At 38.9% G+C, this 24,464-nt stretch overlaps 1 protein-coding gene across 12 annotated transcripts in view; it reads right to left on the bottom strand.

Annotated features, from left to right (window-relative positions):
• TNRC6B (trinucleotide repeat containing adaptor 6B) overlaps positions 1–24,464 on the bottom strand; it is a 251,404-nt gene that overhangs the window by 148,487 nt on the left and 78,453 nt on the right. For 8 of the 12 annotated variants that reach the window (XM_033404923.2, XM_033404928.2, XM_049693898.1 and 5 more), the window contains one exon: positions 6,365–6,432. The exons of 1 other annotated variant lie outside the window; for it this stretch is intronic. In XM_033404923.2, coding sequence (XP_033260814.1) covers positions 6,365–6,432 — 68 coding nt within the window. Of the gene's footprint in view, positions 1–6,364; positions 6,433–8,093; positions 10,727–19,070; positions 21,157–24,464 lie in introns of those variants that run through there. 3 more of the 12 variants (XM_049693899.1, XM_049693897.1, XM_049693896.1) reach the window with 3 other exon arrangements.

Here is a 24,464-nt window from a genome sequence, read left to right as displayed (position 1 = left end):
CTTGGCTCCTCAGCTACAGGCCACGCACAGAGCCAGAGGGTATGCTCCTTTTCCACGAAATTTTCTTAGCCTTTGGACAGTTGATAATTAAATGACTGCCTTACGGGAAGCGGTTTTGTGCTGCACTGGGGAATTGTTAGATTTTTTTTTCTTTTTTGATGTGGACCATTTTTAGTCTTTATTGAATTTGTTACAATATTGCTTCTGTTTTATGTTTTGGTTTTTTGGGCAGAAGGCATGTGGAATCTTAGTTCCGCGACCAGGGATGGAACCCTCACTCCCTGCACTGGAAGGGGGAGTCTTACTACTGGACCCCCAGGGAAGTCCCAACTGTCGGATTCTTGTACCTGAAACATTGTAGTGTGAAAGCAAGGACTTTGGGGGGAGGGCTCCCCCGCCCTCATCTTTCCTTTCATTTTCTTCCCCGCCCCCCAGCTTTCCTTTCATTTTCTTGTAGCCGGACAGTTTGGTTTAATTTATTTAACTCAAATTCTTGCTCCTGTTTGTGAATAAGCAGTTTACAGATGATGAAGAGTTTGGTCTCAAGTTTTCATAAAATGGATGAGATTTTAGTGTTCAGAGTCCTTTCTCTTATTTAAAGGAATGCTCTCCTAATGCCAACAAATGGCCTAACTGCTTTTTAAGTGCAATAAATAAATAAACAAACAATATAAAAGTTATTAATTTTACATTCTTTTTTGGTACTAAGTCTTTGAAATCCAGGCTATATTTTACATTTAAGGTACATTTCAATTTGGTTGCTATTTTATTTTATTATGGTAAAAAACATTAAATTTTATATCTTAACTATTTTTAAGTGTACAGTTCAGTGGTATTAAGTATAGTCACTTTGTTTAGAAACGGATCACTAGAATTTTCTCATCTTTAACTCTATACCTATTAAATACTAATTCTCTCTCCTCTCTCCCCCTAGCCCTTGGCAACCACCTTTCTACTTTCTATTTCTATGATTCTGACTACATTAGATACCTCATATGGGTGGAATCATACAGTATTTGTCCTTTGTGACTGGCTTATTTTGCTTAGCATAATGCCCTTGAGGATCATGCATGTTGTAGCATGTGACAAGACTTCCTTCTTATTCAAGGCTTCATAATACTCCACTGTATGTATATACCACATTTTCTTTATCTGTTCACCTGTTAATGGACATTTGGGTTGCTTATACTTCTTGGCTATTATGAATAATGCTGCAATAAATATGTGTGTGCAAATATGTCTTTGAGATGCTGCTTTGAGAGAGTCATTTTTAATGATGACCTTTCATAAAATGAACCAAAAGAATTAAGAAAATTCAATCGATAAAAATTTACTAGAAAAATTGAATTATTTTAGTAGGTTAAAGACAAATATCTTTTGAGAATATGAGTGAATTTCAGCATGGAGATTTAAAGCTTAGATTTGTTTATAAGCTATATTAAAATTTTTTTAAAGGAGGAAATGAAAAAGAGGCCAAACTCATCTTGTTAATATACCAAAACTGATATCTAACTTCCAAATAATTTACAAGATAGGTGACCATATGTGCGTGGGTTTATCTCAAAAAAAAAATTACAATAAATGATATGCCCACAAATAACTAGACCACCACTTGTATCATAAATAAAACCAAATCAAAATCCTGCCTGGGTAGAAACATTTTATCTGGAATGAGCTTTCAATAAGCATGATCAAACACAATCTATGAGCAAGTATCTGCTCGTGTTGTGTTTTAAAAAGCTGTAATAGTTTTATATTTACCCCTGTGTCAAACACATCATGTGATTAATACTGTGTGAGTTTAGTGTAGTAATCATATGGCAATAACCGTGGTTTGTCTGATTTGCTTCAATAGCTCATAAAGTGAATATCCTCAGAAAAATGATTATATTAGATACACTAATAGTAAATAAGCCTCATAAAAAGCACTAATATTGAGACAATATATATAGACAAATGTTTAAAGCTATACATTCTACTAAATCTTATTCACATGTACACCAGAAATCAGCACAACTGATCTAAATATTAACAACTTAGCACAAATATTTTTCAATATCAAAATGCAATTATGTTTTCAAGAAGCTTTCTACATGCATAGCTACCTTAATCTACCTATTAATAGAACTTATTCCATTGGAATAAACATCACAGAAATAAAATAATTTTTTCAAGACTTCCAGAACCTATGGTAAAAATGTTAAATGAAGAAACAAGGAAAGTGGCACAGATCAGCTAACAGAAATAATTTTAGACCTGATCCTTACTAGAATTTGCTTTGTGACCGTGAGCGACTTATATAATCCCTGTGCTCCACCTGCCTCCCTAAGTGAAAAAGGCTCTTCGTACAAGCTAATACCAATGAATGAGAGCCATTTTGGAAACCAATTCAGAAGAAAATTAAGCTAGATCTCTGTCTCATACCATACACAAAAATGAGTACCAGTTCAATTAAAGGTATAAAAGCGAAAAATACAGCAGAAAAACTCAGGACATTTCATCATGTTAGGGTAGGAAAGACTTCTTTAGGAAAGCACAAAACATAGAAGCCATAAAGGCTGATTTTACTACATAAAAATGTAAATGGTTTATTAGTGTGACAGATACCCCAATGTTAAAAGATAACGCTGGGAGAAAATATTCAGAACATCTCAAAAGACAAAGGTTAATATCTACACTTTGTAAAGGGCTCCTACAAAACTATCAAAACAAACAATCCAAAAGAAAAATGGGAATTGTAGGTAAATAGGGTGGTACACGAAATAAAAATCAACGGCCAATAAACGAACAAAAGACATTCCATCTTATTAGTAAGCATAAAAGTGTAAATTAAAACAATAAAATATTAGAGGGGCAAAAATTCAAAGATAAATAATTTTATTGTCATCAAAGGTGTGGAGGAATGGGCACTCTCATTCACTGCTGATGGAAATGAACATTGGTATAGCTCTTTTGAAAGGTAATTTGATAGCAGCTACCTCCTTGTAAAAAAATAAACATGACCATGAGCCAAACAGCTCCATGTCTAGACATCTATTCTACAGAAATACACCTGTGTATAAAGATATAAGAATAAGGATGTTCAATAAAGTATTATTTGTAATAATCAAAGAAGCGAAGGCCACCAAAATATTTATTAGAGAAGAATGGCTACAGTACATCAGTTCAACAGAATGTTTTGCAGATGTTTAAAAGAATGAAATAGACTGCAAAAGATGTCAGATGAAACAAGCAAGTCTCAGAAGAATTATATTAGGAAAAAAATCTATTTAGTTGTTTTTTCTAAATATACAGAAAATGTTTAAGAAGATGAGAAAGGGAAGGAGGGTAAAAGAAGAGTCTCATTTTTATTTCTAAATCCACACTTACTGTTTGAATATTTTATGACAACCATGTGTTACTTTTATAATTAAAAAAAAAAAAGAATGGATGGGAATTTCATAAGTTATTCAGCAATATGTCACTCACAGGATCTAGAATGTAGTATTCAGTTCCTAGATCCTACTATCCAGGATTCAATCATCCTTTGCTAACTGCAGTTCTGAGATACAAAAAATAAAAATTTTGTTCACTCTTTTTATTTCTGTTGCCTCAAACAAAAGAACACAGCACCTTTGCTCCCCCCACTCCCACAGAAGAGGAGGGCAGGTCTATTGGAGGAAGCCCCAGAGAGAAGATTCACTTCTGCTTTATCATTTCAATATATGATAGCAGACCAAGCCCAGAAAAAAACAAACAACCCCTTCCCACAAAAAAACAAAACAAAATAAAACAAGATTCATCTGTGAAAAGTCAGAGATTTGTGAAAACAAAACAATCAAGGGAAATGGTATATTCCCCATTCCCCATGACGTTTCAAGTCTGCTGGGGCTGTTTTAAGTTCTCTAAAAGAAGTACAGTTTGTATAACATAAAACTTGTGGGAGAATCTATCCCAGCAATGTTTCCTGAATACCTAAAGAAGCTGATTCAGGATAGGGGTTACTGGAGCAGGTTTTTAAAGATAAAGACTGGTTTGTTTGGGAAATGGATACCCTTCAGAGAATAGAACCTTCATCTGTGTTTTAAAAATAGGCTTTATGCCATTTTCACTGTTTCCCCCAGCTCACCCTTATCCGTGAGACTTTGATCTTGACAGCTGCAATTTTGCTAGCCACAATACTTTTCAGGAACATAGATCCCAAGGTTGGCAAAGAATTTGCATTCAAGAGATATTATAAAACACTTTAAAGTCAGAAAGATCCAGTTCAAATCCTAACTTCCGTTTCAAGCTGCATTACCATGGGCAAGTTACCGACCCCAATATCTGAAGTGGAGACACTGTAAGGGTTGGAAATAACACACACAGCACCTTAAGCAAAGTTCTCAATGCACAGAAAACCCTCGTCAAATTGGAGCTATGATTTTTATATTATAATACCTTTGACCTGAGTCTGGGAGGCAGGAGTGGATAAGGGGGCAGGGCAACCGAAGTGTCCCTAGTTCCCTCTACTGGGACTAGTTGTTTGGCTTTCTAACTTGCTAAAGATGAATTGATTCCATCCGCCCATGCAGAATATAAGTGCATTTGACAGAATACAGCAAAGTTAGGATTTATATTGTGAGCTATTTTTAAAACTGCCTGGTTAGCAAATTAAACCAGCTGTGAAAATATCCTGGTTTCCATTCACAACAAATACAAGACAAACATTCTATTTTAATGAACCTGGCCTCAGGGCAGCATAGCATATTCTGCATAATTCATTCCTAAGGGTTTCAGAGACATAATTTTCATAAGACAGACCAAAACTAAATTATTTTCTAGGGAAAAAAAAAGATGAGAGAAAAGAGTTTCTCTCTACAGATTTTCGGTAAATTCCATGAATCACTGTCCCATTCAACTTAGAAGACTACTGTCTGAATAAAAAATAGCAGTTATGTCAGTACTTTAAGCCAGTCTTAACTGTTTTTCCTTTAAAAGGGCATATGAAACACCACTCTGCTCTGCAACATAATTTTTCAAGTTCTGTGACAGAGGGAGGAAAAAATCTACTCACTGCCACACAAAAGCTACCTAGAGGACTCTCAATTTCAGATTTAAAACTTATCACTCCTTGAGAAGTTAGAGGAGAGGCTTCCCTGGTGGCGCAGTGGTTAAGAATCCGCTTGCCAATGCAGGGGACACAGGTTCGATCCCTGGCCCGGGAAGATCCCACATGCCGCAGAGCAACTAAGCCCATGCGCCACAACTACTGAGCCTGCGCTCTAGAGTCCATGAGCCACAACTACTGAGCCCACGTGCCACAACTACTGAAGCCCGCGCACCTAGAGCCTGTGCTCCACAACGAGAGAAGCCCACGCACCACAATGAAGAGTAGCCCCCAGGCTTCCCTGGTGGCACAGTGGCTAAAAACCCACCTGCCAATGCAGGGGACACGGGTTCAAGCCCTGGTCTGGGAAGATCCCACATGCCGCGGAGCAACTAAGCCTGTGTGCCACAACTACTGAGCCTGCACTCTAGAGCCCAGGAGCCACAACTACTGAGCCCACGTGCCACAACCACTGAAGCCTGCGCGCCTAGAGCCCGTGCTCCACAACGAGAAGCCACGACAATGAGAAGCCTGCGCACTGCAATGAAGAGTAGCCTCCGCTCACCACAACTAGAGAAAGCCCGTGCACAGCAGCGAAGACACAACACAGCCATAAATAAATAAATTAAAAAAAAACAAACTGTAGCCCCTGCTCGCCGCAACCAGAGAAAAGCCCACGCAGCAATGAAGACCCAACACAGCCAAAAATAAAATAAATAAAATAAAAATAAATTTATAAAAAATAAAAAAAAAAGTTAGAGGAGACATCCTCAATTATTTAGAATGTTGGCTAAGTTATATTATTTATAATTCCTGTTCCTTTGGGGAAACAATTTGCTATTTAAACAAAGATCAGAAGTATAAGTAACTAATGGAATAGAATTTCAGGAAGTATTATTCAAATAAATTCACACCTGGAATGCAGGAAAACAGTCTATTAATTAAGTTTGCTTCATAAAGACATTGCTAAGAAAAGGATATACCATTTTACGCTGTCTTTGGAAATCAACCAGACTGAGTTAGTTCAGTTTGGAACATCCTAAGCCTTAAAGCCTTTGCTAAAGCGTGACATAAATTTTGATTAGTCAAGTGTGAAAAACTACAAAGCCAACTTTCTTGTCCCTCCAGTTAGTCTGTCTATAAATAGAAGCAATGCATTAACAGCCACCAAAGCAATTCGTGAGTTCCACAATGTGCCCAACATATACATCCCTTGCAAACATGCTCTGAGCATGTTTAACCGAAGTGTTTCTGAAGATCTGTAATAAGACCCTTTTAAAATAAACTGTAACTCACTGTTTGCTTTCTTCACCAGGAGGTGGAGTCTTGCCATGCCCTTCCATTACAAAATCCTCCTGTTCCACCTGCAAAGGCAAGTACCACAAGTCAGCAGTAGTCAGTAACTAAGATGCAATCACTCCAAAGTGCCAGGGCCTGTGCTTACAGAACGGCATGGCATTTCACTATACTGCCTAGGACAGAAGCCTCAGCCAGTGGTTTTCACTCTCCAGGTTTGCTTATGGAATCTCTGCTTGGGTGACCAGATTTGCAGAATAAAAAAGGAAGCATGCTGATTTGCAATTCATAATTGTGACAAAAGATCAGCATCCAGAATATAATAAAGAATTGCTATGAATCAGTAAGAAGAAGACAACCTACCAGAAAAATTTACAAAATTATTGAGTAGGAATTTCACTGAAGGGGACGCATAAATGGCCCTAAGCTTATGAAAAGATGTTCAATCTCCTGTCAATCAGCAAAATGCAAATTAAAAACACAAAGAGATACCATTTCACAACCACCAGGCTGGCTAAAATTTAAAAGTTGGGCAATACCAAGTGTTGACAAGGGTGCAGAGCAACAGCAACTCTCATCCATTCCCAGTGGGAGGGAAAATTGGTACCACTACTTTTAAAAAGTTTGCCCTTATCTAGTACACTTGACTATGTACTTACTGTACAAACCAGTGGTTGCACTTCTAGGTACATACCCTAGAGAAACTTCTGCACATATACAAAAATATTTTTTGGAGCATTATTTTTAACAGGAAAAAACCCCCAAACATTCATCAACAATAAAGTAGATAAATAGGCTACAGTGTTTTAAGACAATAGAATATTATACTGCATGAAAATGAATGAACTACAGAAACACACCTCAACCTGGATGAGTTACAAAAACACAACACTAGGTGAAAGCAGCAAGTCACAAAAGAATACATATGCAGTTTAAATCCATTAATATAAAATTCCAATATATACATTTTTAAGCCATATATATGTATATGTAGACATATATGTATATTTATGGTTTATAAAACTATAAAGAAAAGGGAATAACTATTACAAAATTTAGGCTAATTAGTACCTTAGGGAGTCGGGCAAGAGGGATTCGATCAGGAAGGGACACATGGTGGTTTCTGGGGTATGGTTAAATTCTATTTCTTGGCCTATGTAGTAGGTATATGGGCATTTATTTTATAATTATTCTTTTAACTGTATGTATTTCTTTTCTCTTTTATATGTATGTTTTATTTCTCAATACAAATTTTCAAAGAAAAAAGAAAGCATTTTACTATTCCAGATGGTTTACTGATCAATAAAGGAAGATAAGTACAGAGATAGAGCTACCTCCACAAACTGGGACTATCAGTCCTATAAAAACTTCCCCAAAAGGCATAATTTTAAAATGTCAAACAGAAGTATTCAAGGAGATAGATATCAACAGATGTATTCAAGGATTATTCCCTACTTAGAAAAATACCGTCCATTTCTTATAGAACCTAGTAATCTGGAAGACAGACAACAGTAACATAGATACACACCATAATGAAACCCAAATAAAACAAAAGCCTTTCCAGCTCTGCAACCCTCTGCAGTCTTCATTTCTCAGAAATACTGGAGAAGATGGAATAGTATCAAGAGGCTACGTTTCAAAAAGAACAGAAAAATCAAGAGGTTTACTTTATTTCCATTAAAAGGAGAAACTGGAGGAAGTGTAAGCAAGAATAATAAAAGACACATACTGCATAATGTGAAATTCAAACCAGGTTTCGACTTTTATTCTTCTCTACGGACTTCCTGATTCTGCAGCCTACCAGATTTTGCCAAGGAGAGGGAGGATTCTTCCATCCTAAATTTACACAGTGATCTAAACCTCTAGAAGAAAAAACATGGTTATAATGTTGCAAAGGGAACTTTATGAGGAGCTGGAGATGATCTTGATCTGGGTTGTGGTTACAAGAAAGTACACATAGGCGGAAAAAAAAATCACTGAACTGTACATTTTATGCACTTAACTCTACAAATAAATGTTATGCCTTAATTAGAAAAAAAGATGACACATTGTTTAAAGTTATTAAAGTTCCTTGGAATCATTTTCTCAAAGACAAGAATGGCTATTCTCCCACTTACATATATCATGAAAATTTCTTGATTTTTGACCTTTAAAAATCCTCCCCAGTTAAAGAGCTCTACTTTGTGGACTTAGCCTCTGCTTACTAGTTGTTTTTTTTTTAAAGGCTTATCTAGGGACTTCCCTGGTGGCGCAGTGGTTGAGAGTCCGCCTGCCGATGCAGGGGACACGGGTTCGAGCCCTGGTCCGGGAAGATCCCACATGCCATGGAGCAACCAAGCCCGTGCGCCACAACTACTGAGCCTGTGCTCTAGAGCCCACGAGCCACAGCTACTGAGCCCACGTGCCACAACTACTGAAGCCCATGCACCTAGAGCCCGTGCTCCACAACAAGAGAAGCCACCGCAATGAGAAGCCTGTGCACCGCAACGAAGAGTAGCCCCCACTCGCCGCAACTAGAGAAAGCTCACGCGCAGCAACGAAGACCCATTGCAGTTGAAAATAAATAAATTTATTTTAAAAAAGTCTTATCTATAACCATTTCTAATTAGCACAATAATGAAGAGAAATAATAATCAAAAAGCCTACAGCTTGGGACTTTCCTGGTGGCTCAGTGGTTAAGAATACGCCTGCCAATGCAGGGGACATGGGTTCGAGCCCTGGTCCGGGAAGATCCCACATGCCGTGGAGCAACTAAGCCCGCGTGCCACAACTACTGAGCCCATGCACCGTAACTACTGAAGCCCGCGCGCCTAGAGCCCATGCTCTGCAACAAGAGAAGCCAGCGCAATGAAAAGCCCGTGCCCCGCAACGAAGAGTAGCCCCCACTCGCCACAACTAGAGAAAGCCCGTGTGCAGCAACGCAGACCCAATGCAGCCAAAAATTAAAAACAAACAAACAAAAAAACCCCACAGCTTCAACAACCTCCCCTATACTGGCTTTCGAATCTTTAACTGCAGCCCTCATATTTTGCATATTTGGGTCTCCACTTGGATGGCCCAATAGGTCCAAAATGAAACATCATCTTTGGCCTTAAATTTCCACTCCTTTTTATATCCCCTATCTCTGTAAATGGTACCATCTTCACCAAGATCCTTAAACAGGAAACCTACAGTCAAGGTTATAGGTTCTCCACCTTCCTTCCTTAACCCCACATCCTATTAATCACCAAGTACAGTGGTTTCTACCTCTCAAACAGCTCTCATACCCATTACCCCTTCTTTATCCTCTTTAACTGCCATAGTTAAAGCCAGCTTCTCTAAGTCTCACCACTACAAAAACCTTCTCACTAGTCTTTGTGCTTCTGGGTCCCATCTCATTTCAATCCATCCTCCAAACCAGTTCCATCAAATGGACTTTGTAAAATGCGAACATGATCACATCACTCTCCTTGAAATTCTTCAATGGCACTCTATCACCTGTCTTGAGGGATAAAATTTCAGTTCATTTGCCTAAGTGATCTTTTTTATCACCCCTGCCTCACTCACCCATTATGAACCCCTGGTGGAGCACACACCAACTCCTCACCCCTCTGTGCCTTTACATATAATGTCCCTTCTTGCCTAGAAGCCCTGGTCTTCTGCCTTACATATACTTCATATTTCTGCTCATTCTTTTAAGTATTAATTAAAATGCTTTTCCCCAGAAGATACTACCTCCTTCACCTTTTCTCACTCTTCATCATCTCAGAAGGCAATAAAAATGGTCCAGAAAGATCACTGCTCCTTATTGCCACTTCCTGTTTTTCTCAAGTCCACTTCCAGTCCCTTCGCATCTTAATTTCTCTTTTCTACAAATGTCTTGAACACTTTGGACTTAATTTGATGATCCCCACCACTCCTCCCCCTTGACCTCATTTTCAGGAGCTTCAGTATTTTTACTTATAAAACTTACACCATAACCTAACCTTTCTCCCACTACGATTCATTCGTTCAACAAATTATTTATTGGGTACATATTACATGCTAGGTGCTGTGCTGAGGTAATGGGGAAGAAGACAGTCTTTGCCCCCCCAAAAACTTACAGATTGGTGGGAAAGACAAACAAAAACTAGTCAATTACAATACAGTGTGAGAATGCAATGAAACAAGGAAGGAAGGGCACTTAACTCAGTTTAAAGGCATCAGATACTCTAGACCCATTCTAGACAGAAGATCCATCTCCTTCCTGCTTCAGGGAGGAGACGGGCAGGACCCGATGCTGGGCCTTGCCATCCATCTGGACCGCTCCACACCGAGGTCCATGAATTCTGAAATCCGCCTCTGACCTTAAGTGCCTCTTCCACTCCCTGCCTCCATTCGAATCTGTAAGGAGTCCTCATTGTCAGGTCTAGTTCTGTGGTTCTTCTCTTTCCTCAGAGTCCATTCAGAGGCTCACCCGCAGGCATTTCAGTGACTTTCCTCCATAATGTCCTAGATTTGCTCACCACCAACTTGTCCTTAGGACATTCCTGTCTTGCCAAACCCTTCTCTTTTTCTCTTCAGCTCCTGGAGTGCAGAGCTGGAGAAAGTTACAAAACTGGTTCCTTTACAAATTATACCAGTTAACTTCCACTCACTGCTGACACTCAGTGCCTCTGCCTGGAAGGCCCATCTTCATCCTGTCTTTCTGGTGAACTTCCATTTCACCTTCAAAGACTGGCTGAAGGTTACTTTTTTTAGGAAGCATTTTCTGATATCTCCTGGCACTTCTTCCTCCTCCCTTCCAGGTGCTCCTTCCCAGTAGCTCTGTAAGGCTTAGCCAGCAGCTGTGATCCTTTGTTCACCTGCTTCCCCCCACCCCGCCAAACACAGCCTCTAACACAGCCCTTCTGGTCGGTCGTTCATTCTTTCAACACAACTGCCAAATGCCTTCTAGGTGCTAAGAACTGGGCTGAATGACTGACCTACTACACCACACTCCTCACTCATTTATCCTGTACCTTTTCTATCTCCTCAAAGACTCTAAACCCATCCACTAAGCATCCTCCCTAAGTCTTTCCTTTCTGAAGATGACAATGCTATCCCACACAAAGTCCCAAAAGCCCCTCGTTTTTTTCTCTCATGACTATATCACAAACCTCTGTGTCATTGCCCATTTGCCCCCCACTGACTGCTCTGCAAGGTTAACCTCACCACTTGTTTCCAAACTCATGACCTACACCACACTGCCTTCTCTGGGATCTCACTATCTAAGGATCCCTTCTTTCTCCCTTTCCAGTAAATTCAACTCCTCAAGCTACAAATATTTTATAATCTCTTCCATTCTGAAAAATTATTTTTGGCCTTGTGATCCTCTCCAACTATCCTCCTGTTTTTTCCCTTCCCTTTACTATCCAAATTCTTTAAAGACTAAACTACACCCCCATTACTTCCGTGTTCTCATCACTGAGCACGCTCTTCTGCTGCTCCTCCCACCAACACATATGTACCTCCCTTCTCCCAATATATCCCAATATCCTCCCAATATAAGTCACAACTTTTGTTCAAATCAATATTCAGTGCTAGCAGTGCTATTACTCAGTAAAAAACATATACAGCTGGATCATATGGAATAATTTCCTTTCTTGTACAATTTTTTCTTTTCCCTGGAACTAACAATTACTACTTCCTCTTATACTTTCTTTCAATTTTTTTGGTTTGGTATTTATTATGTATTTTTCACTAATTCACCCTCAAACCCTCCAACAGAGCTGTGAGTCTCTTTTTTTTTTGGTGGTATACGGGCCTCTCACTGTTGTGGCCTCTCCCATTGCGGAGCACAGGCTCTGGACGCGCAGGCTCAGCAGCCATGGCTCACGGGCCCAGCCGCTCCGCGGCATGTGGGATCTTCCCGGACCGGGGCACGAACCCGTGTCCCCTGCATCGGCAGGCGGACTCTCAACCACTGTGCCACCAGGGAAGCCCGAGACTCCTCTTAAATAAGTGCAAACACTTCAGGTAATCTATCAATTTCACTCCGATCTTGGAGGCATTGCTCAGGGGTTTTCTCCTGTTCCAGCTGAGATTGTTTGCTCTCTAGACTGCTAAACAGCTGACACTTTGCCAGGGATGACTCTTTCCCTGCATCTCTGGGATTCCTTGCTCTCTCCCCTTCACTGGAGCACCTGTTTCCATTTTCTCCCTCTTTTATGGTTTATTCCTGATTTAGGTGGAACACAGACTTCAATGATTTCCTAATAAAAGGTATACAGGAAGTGAATTTTTTGAGATCTTGAATGACTGAAAGTCCTTACTTTATTTATATATTTAACATATAGAATATTTTTACCCACATACATAATCAAATATAGAATTTCAAGTTAGTAAATGTTTTTCCCTCCAAAAATTTGAAGGCCATGCTCCACTGTCTTCTAGCACCTAGAGCTGCTAGATAGAAATTCGATAGTATTATAAATCCTAATGTTTTGGATATGACCTGTTTCTTCTCTGGAAACTTTTAGGATCCTTTCCTTTTCCTCAGGTTTCTAAAAATGCAAACCACTAAGTATGGTCCTTCTTTCATTTATTGAGCTTGTACTGGGTAAATACTTGCAATCCAGAAGTTCTAGTTCTTCAGGTTTGGGATATTTTCTCTACTTATTTAAATATTTGAAATTTTATCCCCTCCAATTTCTTTTCTCTACGTCAGGAATTCCTGTTACCCAGTACTGAGTCTACAGGACTCATTCCTTAATTTTCTTCTTTATCTCTGTACTTTTATCACTTTGACTTTTTATTTTACTTTCTGGAGATTCTCGTAACCTTTCAATACTTTCAATTAAAATTTTTTTCCTGCCCTTGCAGTTTAATTTTAAGAGCTCTTCCTTGTGCTCTGCATAGTCCTTTTTAATAGTCCTGTTCTTATTCCCTGATTATATGATCCTTATTTCTGAGGATATTATGGAGTGTTTTTATTTTGTTTGCTTTATTTTCTTTCGCTCCCTGTATAATCTGTTTCCTCCAAGTTCCTCTTTGATCTTTGGTTTGGTCACTGTCTTCCATTCACAGGTTTTTATCAAATGTCTGGTCATCTTCGGCTATCCACTGATTTTTAAGGGTTAAGTCCTAAAGAGCTTTTTGTATGTGGAGAAGCCGGTGGTGGCGGGGGGGACATTGCTTATCCCATGGTTGGCTTCCTGGATATAAGGAGGGGACCTGGCCATTTTATTGGGAGAATACTCAGATGCCTACATCTGTATATTCTTTTCCCCCCCTGGGCTGTTCAATTGCCCAGAGAGGTACCCCTTCAATCCTCAGCCTAACAGGTATAAGCCTGGCTTCCAGTGTTCTGGGACTGAATGGGGGAAGAGAGCTGGCACATTCTCACCTAGTATGTGACTTTGATGTAATCCTTCTGTTTTTAGTTAGGTTCTCTCCCCCTCCCCCACCCCCTGCTTTGCCAGGGTGGGAGAGGGATAGCTATACATCCATCTGTGGATGTGAGGGGCAGGATACCTGGGACCCTGCTCCTTGTAAATTCTTCAACCAAACCTGCCATTTTCAGGGTCACTCCAAAAGCTTTCTAGCTTCCAAAATTTCGTTGGCATCTCTTATCTACTTCACCTCCTCTTCCACTCACTTTTTTTCTGGTGGATTTATGCTTGCCGAAATCATTTTGTAAAAGTAATTTTAGTGGAGGTTTAGACGGGACCAGAGATTAATAACTGGGTTTAATCTACTGTGTTCAGACTACCTTTTTTTTTTTGCGGTACGCGGGCCTCTCACTGTTGTGGCCTCTCCCGTTGAGGAGCACAGGCTCCAGACGCGCAGGCTCAGTGGCCATGGCTCACAGGCCCAGCCGCTCCGTGGCATGTGGGATCTTCCCGGACCGGGGCACGAACCCGCGTCCCCTACATAGGCAGGCGGACTCTCAACCACTGCGCCACCAGGGAAGCCCCAGACTACTTTTAAAACCCTTTTGCCTCTACGTTTTCCCTCTATCAAAACTGCTCTATTGGGGGCTTCCTTCCCTCCTGCTCTCCCTCCCCAGGCAACCACTAATGTCCTTTCTGTCGGCATAGGTTAGTTTGCATTTTCTAGAGTTCATATGCATGGAATCACAAGGTATGTACTCTTTTGGTTCCCTCCCCTCCTCTCCTCTCTCCTCTCTCTCTTCTTCTCTTTTCTTTGCCTTTTTGCCCTGGCTAGAACCTCCAGTACAATGTTAAATAGAAGTGTAGACAGCAAACATCCATTTTTTTGTTCTTCATCATATGAGTAAAGCATTCAGTCATTCTCCATTGAGCTTAATGTTAACTGTAGAATTTTCATAAAAGTCCTTTATCAAGTTGAGTAGCTCCTTTCTATTATTTTGCTGAAAGTTTTTATCAGGAATGGATGTGACGTCTGTCAAATGCTTTTTCTGCATGTGTTGAGTTGATCATACAGTTTTTCTTTTTTACTTTGTTATTGTGGTGAATCACATTGATTTTTTTTGCGGTACGCGGGCCTCTCACTGTTGTGGCCTCTCCCGTTGCGGAGCACAGGCTCCGGCCGCTCCGCGGCACGAACCCGTGTCCCCTGCATCGGCAGGCGGACTCTCAACCACTGCGCCACCAGGGAAGCCTCACATTGATTTTTGAATGTTAAACCAGCCCTACATTGCTGGGATAAACCCTACATGTTCACATATTATCCTCGTACATATTATTGGATTCAATATGCTAAAATTAGGTTTAGAATGTTTGCATTTATGTTCATGAGAGATACTGATCTGTGGTTTTCTTTTCTTGCAATGTCTTCGTGTAGTTTTGTTATCTGAGTAATGCTGGCCTCACAGACTGAGTTGGGAAGTACAGCTGACCCTTGATCAACACGGGTTTCAACTGTACAATAGTAAATATTGCAGTACCATACCATCTCCAGTTGGTTGAATCCAAGGATGCAGAGGAACCCCAGATATGGAGAACCGAATATAGGGATGGCTGACTATAAGTTATACTTGGATTTTTGACTGCCCAGAGGGTCAGCGCCTCTAATCCCTGCATTGTTCAAGGGTCAAGTGTATTCTCTTCTCTTCAAGTGAAATTATACTAATTCACATATAAGAATCTTACAATAGTATTCTACCATGTTCCCCTCCAGGTCTTCATGCCACTGTTTTCGTACAGTTCACAGATACAAATGCTATAAACCCACAATGCATTTGTATTATTGTTGTTCAAACAATCAATTCTCTTTTAAAGAGATTTAAATAATGGAAGAAAGTCACATATTTAAGCTGTGTAGTTTCCATTTTCTGAGTTCTTCATTCCTTTGTGTAGATTCATATTTCCATCTGGCATCATTTTCCTTCTCCCTTTAACATTACTTATAGTAAGGGTATGCTGGTGATAAATTATTTCAGCTTTTGTATGTCTGAAACAGACTTTATTTAGCCTTCAGTTTTGAAAGATATTTTCACTGGTTATAGAATTCAAGGTTAGCAGATTTTTCTTTCAGTGCTTTAAAGATGTTCCTCCATTGTCTTCTTGTTTGCATTGTTTCCAATGAGAAATCCTTTGTTCCTCTGTTAACAGTGTGCCCTTTTTCCTCCGGTTTTAAGATTTTGTCTATCACTGGTTTTGAGTAATTTGATTAGGATGTGCCTTGATGTGGTTTTCTTCATTTTTCTCATGCTTCAGGTGCAGTTGAGCTTTTTGGATCTGGGAATCTGTGCGTTTACAGTTTTTATCGAATTTGGAAAGTTTGAGCCCATTATTTCTTAGCTATTTTTCTGCCACACTGCCCCTTCTTCAGAGACTCCAATTACAGGGATATTAGGTTGACTGAAGTTGTCCACAACACACTGATATTCTTTTCAATTTTTCGATTTTTACTCTTTGTATTTCATGTTGGATAGTTTCTGTTGGTGATTCTTTATATTCACTAATGTTTTATTCTACAATATTTAATCTGCCACAATTCCATCCAGTATAATTTTCATCTCAAACATTATAGTTTTCAACTCTAGAAATTTGATTTGGGGCTTTTAAAAAATATATTTTCCATGTCTCTGCTTGACTTTTTGAACATCTGAAATACAATTATAATAAATGTTTTAATGTTCTTGTTTGCTAATTCTAACATCTGTGTCAACTACGAGTTGGTTTCAATTGATTTGTTTTTCCCTTCACTATGTTTGTATTTTCCTGGTTTTTACATGCCTGAAAATCTTTGCTTTGAATAACAGACATTGAGAATATTTGCTGGATCCTGAATATTTCTGTATTCCTATAAATATTTTTGAGCGTTGCTCTGACATGCAGTTAAATTACTTTGAAACAGTTTGTTCCTTTTAGGTCTTGTTTTTAGAATTTGTTAAGACAGACTTAATAATTAGTTAGGGCTAATTAATTATTCCCCACTAGTACGATGAGAACTCTACCAGTACTACTGCTGAATATACTAATAATGCTCCATGAATTACGAGGTTTTCTAGGCTGTAGAAACAGGCACGATTACTGACACTGTTTGAGTGCTAGACACTGTTCCTTCCAATCCTCTTGGAGGGGTGCCCCTCCTGCCTCAGCCTTGAGTAGTCACATGTATGTGCCAAAAAGTACTTTGCTGAATACACAGGTGAGCTCTCCTCAAATCTCCAGAGTTCTCTTAGCAGCTCTCTCCTTTCCAGTACTCTGTCCTACAAACTTTGGCTGCCTCAGTCTCCCCAGACTCTCAGCAACGTTGCCTCAACTGAGAGGGTCCACTGGACTTTGCCTGGGCTCCCCTTCCCTGCACTGCGGCCTGGAAGCTCTCTCTCAAGCCAGTACGCTGGGGTAGTCAGAGGACTCACCTTGTTTTCCATTTATCAGTGATCACTGTCCTTCATTACCTGATGTCCAGTGTCTTGAAAAACCACTGTTTCAAATACATTTTGTGTATATATATATATATATATTTTTTTAAAATAAATTTATTTATTTTGGGCTGCGTTGGGTCTTCATCACTGTGTGTGGGCTTTCTCTAGTTGCGACGAGCGGGGGCTATCGTCGTTGCGGTGTGCGGGCTCTAGGCACACGGGCTTCAGTAGTTGTGGCGCATGGGCTTAGTTGCTCTGCGGCATGGGGGATCTTCCTGGACCAGGGCTCGAACCCGTGTTCCCTGCACTGGCAGGCAGATTCTTAACCACTGTGCCACCAGGGAAGCCCCCATTTCATATATTTTAAAAATTGTTATTTCCAATGGGAAGGTAAATCCTGTTCCTGATACTCCATCTTGCCCATTTGGCCTCTGAATTTATTCCTTTGGCTTAGAAAGCTTTTCTCTCACATTGTTACATGAAAGCTTCCCTCAACATCATTTAGGTATCAGCTCAAGTGCCATCTCTTTGAAGCGATGAATGAATCCTGACCACCCCAACTGAAAGAGCTTCCACATTCAGTCACTCTCTAGCATAGCACACATCACTATCTGAAGGGATCACTTATTTATGTGTTTTGTTGCCTGTCTTCCCCCCACCAAGAATGCAAACACCTTGAGGCAGAGACTCTGAATGTCTTATTCATCATAAACTGGGCGCAAGATGTTCGATAAATATTTGCTGACTCTCTAATTTGCTAATCTGTGCTTCTCTTTCTTCTACTCTCTAAACATTTATGTCCCCAGGTTCTGTCCTTGGACCTCTCTTCACATTCTGCCATAGCAATACCATCTAATCTCACAGTTTCAACTATTAAATGTGAGTGATTCCCAGTCCTGTATTTCCAGCCCCTAGCCCCGTATTTTCACCTGGTTGACAGACAGGTATCTGTGGATAGCTTGCCACCGTCTCAAACTCTGTATGTTTGATACAGAATTAATCCTGTTCCCTCCCAAACTTGTTTTCTTCCTTATGTTTCCTATTTGACAATGGCATCCCCATCCTCCCAGTCATTTAGCTTGACACCTTGATGTTACCCTTGATTTCTCCATCTCCTTTTCTTCCATATCAAATTAACTGCTAAATCCCATCCGTTTTATACATGTTACACCTTTCCAACCACCCCCTCCATTCCAGGTACCCCAGATGGTTTAAAAAGAAAACATATATATTTCCTGAAATATAAAGCTGAGAAGGACAGCTAATATTTTGCATGACAGAATCAATATTCAAAATGATCTTAGCAGACTATGGAGAAGGGTGGAAGCTCCTAACACTGTTTTTTGTTTTTACTGAAAATCATTCACTTACAGAGAAATATACAATCCTTAAGTGTAGAACTCAATAAACTTTAGATATGGTTGCACCCATGTAACTATACAGTTCAAGACAGAACATTTCCACCTCCCCAGAAAATTCCTATATGCCCCTTCCCTTGAATTCTACCCCCTATACCCCAAGTAACTATTCTATCACCATAGATGAGCTTTACATGTTCATAAACTTTATATAATTAGAATGTACACCTTCATGTCTGTCTTTTTTCACTCAATATAATGTTTTTGATATTCACCCATGTTTTATGTGCATCAAAAGTTCAGTTTTTAAACTTAGTACTTCATTGAACAAATATGTTTATTCATTCACCTGTTGATACGCAGTTGGGCTATTTCTAATTTGGGGCTGTTATAAATAAAGCTACCATGAACATTCTCACGTAAGTCTTTTTGTGAATATATGCAGTCATTTCTATTGGGTATACATCTAGAATGGAATGTCAGGGTCATAAGGTAGGTGTATACTTAACTTTACTACAGACTTGAGAAATAGTTTCTGAAGTAATTGTACCATTTTACACTCCTTCCAAAAATGTATGAGAATTCCAGCTGCTCTATATACTTATCAACACTTAGTGGGAGCTCCCTGGTGTCCTAGTGGTTAGGATTCCGGGCTTTCACTACCGTGGCCCGGGTTCAGTCCCTCGTCAGGACTGCAAGCCCTGCAGTGTGGCCAAAAAAAACAACAAAACACAGCACTGTCAGTCTTTCTGAACTATAGTAAGTATGTAATGATATCACATAACAGTTTTAATTTTCATTTCCCTTATGCATAAGAATGCTAAATATCCTATTTTCATGCCTATTTGAATATCTTATTTTGTGAAATGCCTATTTAAGCCTTTTGTCCACATTTTCAGTTGAGTTGTTTGTCCTTTTCTGATTAATTTTTAGAAATTCTTTATATATTCTACATATGAGACCTCTATTAGATAAACGTATTGCAAGTGTTTTCTCCCAGTCTATAGCTTTTCCACATTCTTAATGGTTTCAGCTGATCAACAAAAGTTTAACCCTTTTTTTAAAATGAACTTCAACCGAGCTACTTCTCTTTTACGGTTAGTGCTTTCTGCAAGCTACCTAAGGTCATAGAGACACTTCTTGTGTTATCTTCCAACAAAGCTTTACAGTTTTAGCCCTCACATTTAGGTCTATGATCCATCTCAAATTAGATCTTATGTATGGTATATGATATAGGGATTATGGTTCACATATTTCCATATGGTCACGTATTGGCTCTAGCACCGTTTATTGAAAAATCTTCCTTTCCCTCATTGAATTAATTACTCTTTTTAAAAACCTCCTTAAACTGCGAAGTCTTATACTTTAGATTCAAAACAATCAGTTGTAAAACTGTAGGATGGGCAAGACCAGTATAATAGCCGTGTATTGGATAATGTGGTTGACTCACACAAAGAAGCACTTCTCGCTTAGCAAGGGAATCTACAAATTTTAGCTGACACATATTCTAAAGTCCTTTGAAGCTTATTGTGACCATGTGATTAAATTCTGGTCGAAGAAATATAAGCACAGTGGAATGTGCAACTTCCACAAAGTGTTTCAAGGGAAGTTTTCTCCTCTTTGCTGGATGGAACCCAGACATGATGGTTGGGGCTAGAGCAAAACATAAGGCAGAAGCAACATACTGAAGATGAAAGAACAAAACAGAAGACGTCTGAGTCCCTGTGGCCATACCAGTCCTGGGCCACCTAGTCAAGATTTTTGAGAAATTTATGAGAACTGTCATCATATATTTGATAGAGTGGTCTGTAGAATACTTTTTATCCTTCCTTATTCTATATGGCAGAAATAAGAATAAGCTGTGTTGAAGCTACAAGGTGGGGGGGGAGCACAGAGAATAAAATAACAAACACACCCATGTAACCATTACCTAGATTTAACATATTTGCTTCATTATATTTGCTTCAGGTTTCTCTCTTTTTTTTAAAGAAATAAAATACAGTGAAGGTATGGTGAAGGGTTGAGGCCCCCCAGCACAGTCTTTTCCAAACCCAATCCCTTTCCTTCCTCCTCAGACGTAATAAACCTATTTTGAAGTTCACGTGTTTACCTCTCAGAGAGAACTTTAACAATTCACTGGTTCTTCCGCCTCTGAGTGCCCCTTAGTTCAGCTTTGGTCTGCCTATAACCAGCATAGGAATCACCTGGGGTGCTTGTAAAACATAAATTCCAGGGTCCCAACTCTTGAGATTCTGTTTCAATAAGCCCAGGGTGGACCTTGGGCACTTTCATTTTAAAAAGCACACAATGTGCAAATCAAAACCACAATGAGATAGCATTTCATATTCACTAGAATGGCTAGAATAAAAAAATACAATAACAAGTGTTGGTGAAGATGTGGACAAATTGAATCCTCACACATTTCTGGTGGGAATTTAAAATGAGGCGGCTTTGGAAAACAGTCTGGCAGTTCCTCAAAAAGTAAAACAGAGAGTTACCATATGACCCAGCAATTCCACTCCTGGTTAATGAAAAGCACATGTCTATACAAACTTACACAAAAATGTTCACAGCAGCATTATTTGTAACAGCCAAAAAGTGCAAACAACCCAAGTGTCCATCACCTGATGAATGGATAAACAAAATGTAGTATATATAATAAAATATTATATATAATAAATTGTATATATTGTATATAAAATATATCTTATATATGTATACAACAAAATATTATTCAGCCATAAAAAGGAGTGAAGTACTGATACATGTTACAACATAGTTGAACTTTAAAAACATACTAAGTGAAAGAAGTCTCACACACAAAGGACACATATTGTATGATTCTATTTATATAAAATGGCCAGAATAGGCAATTGTATAGAGACATAAAGTAGACTAGTGGTTGCCTGAGGCCAAGAGGAACAGGTATGGGGAGTGACTGATAATGGCTACAGGGTTTCCTTCTGGCAAAATGAAAATTTTCTTAAATTAGGTTGTATTATTTTCTAGATTCCACATATAAGTGATATCATAACAGTATTTGTCTTTGTCTGACTTAATTCACTAAGCATAACATTCTCTCATTTTTTTAATATAAATTTGTTTATTTATTTATTTTTGGCTGTGTTGGGTCTTCGTTGGTGCATGCAGGCTTTCTCTAGTTGCAGCGAGCGGGGGCTACTTTTCATTATGGTGCGCGGGTTTCTCATTGCAGTGGCTTCTCTTATTGCAGAGCACGGGTTCTAGGTGCACGGGCTACAGTAGTTGTGGCAGGCGGTCTTAATTGCTCCGTGGCATGTGGGATCTTCCTGGACCAGGGCTCGAACCAGTGTCCCCTGCATTGGCAGGTGGATTCTTAACCATGGCGCCACCAGGGAAGTCCCTCTCATATTGTTTCAAATGGCAGGGTCATTCTTTTTACAGCTGAGTAATATTTCATTATGCATATATACATAACCATTCATCTGTTGATGGACACGGGTTGCTTCCATCTCTTGGGTCGTAAATAGTGCTGCTATGAACATTGGGGTGCATGTATCTTTTCGAATTAGTGTTTTCATTTTTTTCTGGATATATGCCCAGGAGTGGAATTGCTGGATCATATGGTAATTCTATTTTTAGGCATTTTTTAAAATAAATTTATTTATTTATTTATTTGTTTTTATTTTTGGCTGTGTTGGGTCTTCATTGCTGTGCATGGGCTTTCTCTAGTTGAGGCAAGCAGGGCTACTCTTCATTGCAGTGCGCAGGCTTCTCATTGTCGTGGCTTCACTTGTTGCAGAGCATGGGCTCTAGAGCGCAGGCTCAGTAGTTGTGGCACACGGCTTAGTTGCTCCGAGACGTGGGATCTTCTTGGGCCAGGGATTGAACCTGTGTCCCCTGCATTGGCAGGCGGATTCTTAACCACTGCACCACCAGGGAAGCCCTATTTTTAGTTTTTTGAGGAACCTCCAAACTGTTTTCATAATAGCTGTACCAATTTACATTTCCACCAACAGTGTACGAGGATCCCCTTTTCTTCATACGCTCTCCAACGTTTGTTATTGTACACTTTTTGATGACATCCATTCTGACAGGTGTGAGGTGATATCTCATTGTTGTTCTGATTTGCATTTCTCTAATAATTAGCAATGTTATTATTTCATGTGCCTGTTAGCCATCTGTATGTCTTCTTTGAAAAAATGTCTATTCAGGTCTTCTGCTCATTTTCTGAGTCATTCGTTTTCTTCTGATATTGAGTTGTATGACCTGTTTATATATTTTGGAATATTAACCCCTTGTCAGTCATATCATTTGCAAATATTTTCTCCCGTGGGTTGTCTTTTCATTTTGTCAGTGGTTTCCTTTGCTGTTCAAAAGCTTTTAAGTTTAATTAGGTCTCATTTGTTTATTTTTGCTTTTATTTCTTTTGCCTTAGGAGACGAATCCAAAAAAATATTGCTATAATTTATGTCAAAGAGTGTTTTACCTATGTTTTCTTCTAGGAATTATGTGGTTTCAGGTATTACATTTAGGTATTTAATCCATTTTGAGTTTGTTTTTATATATGGTGTGAGGAAATGTTCTAATCTCATTGTTTTACGTGTGGCTATCCAGTTTTCCCACCACCACTTATTGAAAAGACTGTCTTTTCTCCATTGTATATTCTTGCCTATTTTGTCATAGATTAATTGAACATAGGTACATGGATTTATTTCTGGGCTATTCTGTTCCATTGATCTGTGCGTCTAATTCTGTGCCAGTACCATGCTGCTTTGCTTACTGTAGCTTTGTAGTATAGTTTGAAGTCTGGGAGGGTGATACCTCCAGTTTTGTTCTTTTTTTCTCAAGACTGCTTTGGCAGTTTGTGGTTCCATATGATTTAGGATCCAATCCAAGAGCATGGAATATCTTTCCATTTCTTTGTATCATCTTCAATTTCCTTCATCAATGAGTTTTTAGATTATAGGTCTTTCACCTCCTTGGTTAAGTTTATTCCTAGGTATTTTATTCTTTTTTGATGTGATTTTAAATTTTTTTTTTTTTTTACTTTCTCTTTCTGATAGTTCATTATTAGTGTATAGAAAAGCAACAGATTTCTGTATATCAATCTTATATCCTGCAACTTTGCTGAATTCATTTATTAGTTCTAATAGTGAACTGTATACTTTATTTTTTAATTTTAATATAATTCTTAAAGTTTACTTTCCATTTACAGTTATTATAAAATATAGCCGATATTTTGAATTGTATACTGTAAATGAGTAAATTTTATGGTATGTTAAGCATATCTTAAGAAAACTGTTAAGAAAGAAAAGAAAAATACCCAAGGTGATTCTTATGTATACAGGCATACCTCAGAGATTGTGGGTTTGTTTCCAGACAACCACAATAACGCAGATATTGCAATAAAGCAAGTTATAGGATTTTTTTTGTATCCCAGAGCACGTACAAGTTATGTTTACACTATACTGTAGTCTATTAAGTGTACAGTAGCATTATGCCTAAGAGAAACAATGTACCTTAATTAAAAAATACGTTATCGCTAAAAAAATGCTAACCATCATCTGAGCCTTCAGCAAATTGTAATCTTTTTGCAACAGTAACACTGAAGATCAGTGAGTACAGATCACCATAATGAATATAATAATGACAAAAAAGTTTGAAATATCATGAGAATAACCAAAATGTGACACAGAGACCCGAAGTGAGAAAATGCTGTTTTTGAAAAAATGGTGCCGATAGACTTGCTTGACGCATGGTTGCCACAAACCTTCAATTTGTAAGAAACGCATTATCTGTGAAGCAAAATAAAGCAAAATGCAATAAAATGAGGTGTGCCTGTACTAAAGTGACACAAACCTGAAGTAGTTTCTACTGTTCTTATACTTGGACCTTTTCTCATTTCCCAGGTCCCATCTATTCTTATATGCTGAGAACTCCGAAGTATATACCTTGATATCCT

The sequence above is a fragment of the Orcinus orca genome, chromosome 11 (genome assembly GCF_937001465.1).
Source record: "Orcinus orca chromosome 11, mOrcOrc1.1, whole genome shotgun sequence".
NCBI lineage: Eukaryota > Metazoa > Chordata > Mammalia > Artiodactyla > Delphinidae > Orcinus > Orcinus orca.
Note: the sequence above shows the minus strand (reverse complement) of the source record. Positions and strands in the feature narration are given on the sequence as shown.